The sequence below is a fragment of the Neodiprion pinetum genome, chromosome 3 (assembly GCF_021155775.2).
Source record: "Neodiprion pinetum isolate iyNeoPine1 chromosome 3, iyNeoPine1.2, whole genome shotgun sequence".
Lineage (NCBI taxonomy): Eukaryota > Metazoa > Arthropoda > Insecta > Hymenoptera > Diprionidae > Neodiprion > Neodiprion pinetum.
The window spans coordinates 40,816,130-40,822,213 of NC_060234.1; the positions used below are offsets into that span (position 1 = coordinate 40,816,130).

The window sequence follows — 6,084 nt, forward strand, 5'->3', positions numbered from 1 at the left end:
GTCATGATAATATATAATGACCCTCACATTAACCGGCCACATTTATAGCTAACAAGCTGCTGCTAATGAAAGACGCATGCGCTATTAAGGCCTTGTTTTATATCGGATTCATTTCAATATTTTAACATCACTACGAATTTAGGTAGTTGGGTATTTTTAACAAGTCATTCGTTCGGTCAGTCTTCCTGAAATCAACTAACTGCGAAGGCAAGATGTCTTCTCATCTAAACATACTCGTGACAGTACTGTTACTGACTTCGATACTAAGTTTCGGTTTTGCATCTATGGATACGGTTCCATCTATCCATGGTTCGGACAAAACCAGGATGTGGGTCAAACGGATTGTCAGATCTTCACGAGGGCCATGGATAGAAGGTTTCAAATCGATTCTCCACACCTCTGAATCCTCCTGTGCGGATGAAGTCGCGGTGTTAACAGAAGCCATCGAGTCTGGCCAAGAATGGGCTCTGCAAAGTAAGTAATGAACTAATCCTTGTGAAGGGTATGTTAGAAAAAAAAATTCTCGAGTGTCAGGTATGAAGAATGCTCTGTTATCTGTAGATAGAAGTAGCAGAGTCTTTCCATATGCTGAAGTTCACGTCGTACAAAATGTATAGACCCTTTTGTAATAATGTGTGAATATAGAAAGTGTTCTTCCTCTTCGAGACACAACTTGTAAGAATGTCAACAAATGAAAATTGCCTCGTGATTAATATTAATATTGATGATGCATATCCGCATTTCAATATTAGACGGTCATTGACTGTCTTACGAGCTTCGCATCAAGAAGCGTAAGATTCCAAAATGTAAACACACTTACAGACATTCTTACAAGTTGTGTCTCGAAGAGGAAGAACACTTTCTATATTCACACATACTATCGCAGCACAAGAAAACAAATTTGAACTTACTGGTGATGAGAGGAATTAACGACATCAGAGTCAGGGCGGCTAGGTGGTCTAGTGGAGTAAGGCTCCGGTAAAGCATCGCTAGATACCAGGTTCGATTCCTGGCTCCGTCGTTAATTTTTCGAATTCACCAGTTTTTCAAAAAAAATTATACGTTTCAACTTTTGTAATAATGCAGTTAGTAGTGATTCTATTCTCTGTAATAGTGCTGGATGCCTCTTCGAGTTTTCAGTCTGGACTTATGAAAGGAAACTTTAGAGACATCGGAATGTACGACGAGTGCGTCGAAGTCAATGAGCAATTCAACCACGTCAGTATTCGGGGTAAGCACTGCATGGTTTCTCTGAGTTCGATGTCTCCTACATCCCCTCTGGTTGACAGTTTTGATTATCTCCGCATTTTTTCATCAATTTGTGTTCCATCGTCGTGCAATGAAACTCATGTTGAGCAGATCGTCAATTCCATTATTGCAAACACACCCGCTATCAGTGACTTGGAATTAGAAGTTAGTAAAGCGTCTTGTGCACAAGTGGGATCTGATGACTTTAGTGCTGGAGAAATTTGCACACTGTAAGTTGGCATTATACATAGTTTTAGAGAAAAATCCAATTTGCTCGTTTCGTGAAAACATTGCATTGCTTACAGAATTTTTTTTGTGGCCGTTGTCGTTTTTATGACTGCTTGCACCATCTGCGACTTTGCGAGAACACGCAAGCCGACAGAAGCATCTACTTTGATTAATACATTGGCGAAATTCTCCCTCTACACCAATGCACTCGCTATTTTAAGTACGAAAGTCAAACCTGATACGCTGCAAGCGATCGAAGGTATCAGAGTTCTGAGTACGTGCTGGATCATACTGGGTCATAGTTTCATCGCTTTATCGATCAGGCCGGTTGTCAATGCATTCGAAATCTATAAAGTAAGTTGCAATGTATATTCAATGTAATAGTCACCATAATTGATCAACAACTGCGTGCAACAACAACTTAACTCGAATTAGGTTGTTTTTGCTTATACATGCGCAATTACATCTTACGATCCGACATAGACAAGTATGTCGAGTTTGAGAATGAAATCAACGCTTTTTTACATTTTTTGAACGTTGTTTACAAGTGTACGATGGGCAAAGTTGTGTCGCACCGTCCTCGTAACAGACACCACGCGCCTACTGTCATATTATATTTACGATACATTGTTCGCGAATCAAGCGTAGACACAACTTATTGGTGTTGTTGAGAAAATAATACTATGGATGAATAGGGATATTATAAATAATACTGTAAGATGAATATATCTGGAACAGCAATTAGCTCGAACCGTGGTTCAAGAAAAGGTATGAAAAGGAGTCATCGGATGCATAGTCACATAAGTTAGTTACCATACTATTTAAAAAACAGTCTGAAATCAAATATTATGCTCATAAAATCCCTTCTTTTATGCAACAAAAATACAATTTGTCCAAAAATAACTTAATTCAGGTTTACTATTATTCAAACTCTAACTAATTGACATAATAAAAATTATGACCGTATGGGCGTTATTGCGATAACAAAGGTTAGGACAATTCTGTAGAAGCAAAAAAAGTATGTTTTTTTTTTAATGAAAACAACTGTACATCGGTTGACAAATACTTTATTCATGTTTCACTGTTCAAAACTTAACTAGAGTCAAGTTGTTGTTGCACGCAGGGTCTCAATTGCTCTAACGTTTGACGGCTGCTTCATCAGCATGGTAGTACAAAAAACATGCCTTCGGCCCAATAAAGTCCGCTGTTACAATGTCGAATACTTTTCTGAGTGTGTAATTTCCAATGTAGTAGCGACGATTATTGATAGGTAAATTCGCTTCTTTGAACAATACAAATTATCTACCGTTAAGCCAAACAAGTCGATTATATTGTCACAATGGATCCTCAGTGGTTGATTTCATGGGCATCGTTGTACATCGAGGCAGCGCCATTAGTAGTCGAGACCTTCTTTTTAGTGAGCGGATTTTTCACGGCTTACAGCTATCTTAAAGCTATGAAATCGGGAAGACGAATCAGTTGGCCAATGTTCTACCTTCATCGTTACCTCAGGTGAGTTGCACCAGTTTTGAACCAAAATGATGGAGCTCATAGTAAGCCTACACAGTAGATGCACAACGCACGCTTTTGTTCCACAATTCATTAAGGGTGCGATGCGCCACTATGCGTTTAGTCAGAAGCTGCAGATGGAGCATGACTCTTTTTCGCTTGTATTTTTCTCATAGAGTGACGCCATCCATAGCCGCCGTTGTCTTGTCCGTTACATTTCTTGCACATCGCACTGGAAGCGGCCCCCAATGGACAGCTTTGACTACAATAGGCGTAGAAAATTGCCGAGAAAATTGGTGGATTAATTTCTTATACCTTCAGAACTTGGTGGATCCAGAAAATTCGGTTGGTATGCTCTACGCTTTCACTAAATCGAACATACGGTCAGTTTTGTTTCGTCTGGGGGTATTACGAACTAAGAAAATAATGATAAACTTGACAACAATCGAATCAAACAAACTCATATGAGACGCCCTTAAAAGCGTGGATGGCCTTGGGAATCTTCTAATCCTTCGTAAAATGTATCTCTTATTCCTGTAATAAAGCAGAAGTCGTCCCAGTTCAGGTTTTCAATCGTAATGAATGTGATTACTTCATTCAGTGTTTACCCCACACCTGGTACCTGGCTGTTGATATGCAATTATTTTGGATATCTCCAATCGTCATATATCCACTTTACCACTGGCCAAAATATGGAATCGGAATACTCGGTTTCTTCCTCCTCGCCTCGATTGTTACACCAGCCGCCGTTCTGGCTATCAATGATTACACTAACAGATTATTTACCGTGCGCGTAGATTTGGGGTGAGTGAATATTAACGAAATGCGTCGTTCATCGAAAACAAGATGTTCATTACAATTATTTTCGCCTCAGACAAATAGTCTTAATTGACCTCTTCAAATTCTACATGGCAACTTACAATCGAGCCACCGCCTATTTCCTCGGAATTTTCTTGGGTTACGACGTAGCGACTAAGAAGAGGCAGCTTACGAAGGTATTTCCTGGAAAAATTTTCCGCATGACAAGAAATTTAAATCACATTGCGATGACCAACTGATCGTCAAATATCTAAATATTTTCGGATTTTTAGGTGAACGTATTGATCAACTGGACTGTAACCGCTGTACTTGTTCTATTTTGTGCATGTGGTGTCCATTTCAACTACCACAATGATTTTGCGTACAACCGTCTGCTGGAAGTTATACTCGCACTCACGTTACGCCCGTGTTGGTCGATTGCCATTGCTTGGATCATTTATGCATGTACTCACGGATACGGAGGCAAGTATTTATTTTATTTCTCGATGGGAAATTTGCGATGAATTACAGAACACTGTAAAGTTCTTTACTTGAGGGTTCCAGATGCAGGCGAATAGAACTGTGGTCTGGCACAACAATACATTGATGAGACATATGATTTAATATTGAAAGTCTTTCAGGGTTCGTTAACAGATTTTTGTCGTGGCCGTTCTTCCGGCCCGTCAGTCGGTTGTCATTTTCCATTTACTTGATGCACATTTTACTCCAATTTATGAGGAGCGGGGTCGCACGGACTCCTATAGCGTTTTCGAATTCCTTGCTGGTAAGTTTTTTCTTCACAACTTCTGTTTCTTCACCTGCTCATTTCGAATTCACACCATCTCTTTACAGATTTATGAGTCTTTTATTGATTTGGCGCTTTCAATCGTCGTGGCTTTTATGCTGACCTTATTCGTCGAATATCCAATGATTCTGTTGGCAAAAATTTTCGTCAATTCCATATCAGAGTCTAACCCAGTCACCCTGGCGCGAAGCACCGGCAACGAGCGGCAGGTTAACGAGGCAGGAGTGTAAAACGATTCGATGGAGGACTGATGTTGCCATTTTTGTCAACCGTTATATTTTAAAAAATTTTACTTCGATAATTGCTACCATTCTACAATAGTTCTACACACACTACTTGTACTACGACATAATTATCTGTATCGCATTGTACTTGAATACACATACATGTAGAGATTTCTTATCCCAATAAAAATGATCGCTTGATATGAAATCCATGCCGATCCTGGAACCGTGCAAACAAAACCATCCAATCGCGATCGGGAAAACCGAACTACGGGAGAGAAGATAAAACAAATCAAATCGTTCCACACCGATTGACGGGAAGTGTTCTTTAACCCTGTCTCGAGTCCTGATCCTACGCTCCTGCAAAGTGTCCAGGACACATCTGCATATTTAACGCACATTCACACCCGTGATGTGCATCCGTTCAAACAGACACACGGCCGTGTGAATCCTGCAAGTAACGCGGCACGCGTGAGTCGTGATGGCACGCGATGACCCACTTTCGGTCATTTTCGTATTCGCAAGTATTCCGTTGGCGTTGACCAGAAACAGTAAAAATATCTAGCAACGTATTTTATCCGACGACGCGGTACCGACAATGAGAGCCGCATGGAATACCGGTAGAAAACACTCGCCGACTTTGGTGAATTATGCTCATCTCGGCGCTGGCACAATCCACGTCTGCTAGGAGAATTAACCATAATTAAAAGTTGTTGAAAAAAAAATATTTAGCAAGGTCGGTAAATAACCGAGTCAAAGAAAGACATCCGTACAGCCGGGTAGTTTAACTTGTTCACATTCTTTGAATGCCAAATTTATATTTCAGTTACCGTGTAGATTTTTTTTCAGAATGGTGTCTGTGGTGAGTGATTTTTATGTTAACTTTGGCAAAGGCTTGCCGCTTGAATCAGATCTATAAATTTTGTACATGTTATACCGGCCGTTGAAATGAGAAACCGTTTTGAGTATGACCTGCAACCAAAATGCGAGATCAATTGGGAAACGTGATTTGATTCGCTGCCGTACAGTTATTTATCGCCGCGTTTCTGCACGAAGACGGCGAATGCAGGCATCTTACCACGGATCCGACCTCAGCTCTGAACTCGGTGGAACTGAAATATAGGAGTACACTTCGCCGGGCGAGAGCAGCTGGAATTGTTCCTTTTCGAACGTGGGCCACCGGTGTAGGTGGTGAAAGGGTCCATCCCTCATGTTTGCGCAATCCAGTTACCTGGCCGTATCGACAGTGGTTCGATGCAAATACAGAACGTG

General features: G+C 40.7%; 1 protein-coding gene across 1 annotated transcript; it reads left to right on the top strand.

The window, feature by feature from the left end:
- The first annotated feature begins 211 nt into the window (after positions 1-211).
- On the top strand, positions 212-4,818 carry LOC124214447 (nose resistant to fluoxetine protein 6-like). The gene is made up of 10 exons (XM_046616718.1): positions 212-474; positions 1,115-1,478; positions 1,554-1,830; positions 2,828-2,988; positions 3,162-3,330; positions 3,587-3,789; positions 3,860-3,980; positions 4,077-4,266; positions 4,425-4,567; positions 4,636-4,818. Exons 1-10 carry the CDS (start codon positions 213-215, stop codon positions 4,816-4,818), a joined length of 2,073 nt encoding a protein of 690 aa, XP_046472674.1. The 5' UTR covers position 212.
- The last annotated feature ends 1,266 nt before the right edge of the window (positions 4,819-6,084 follow it).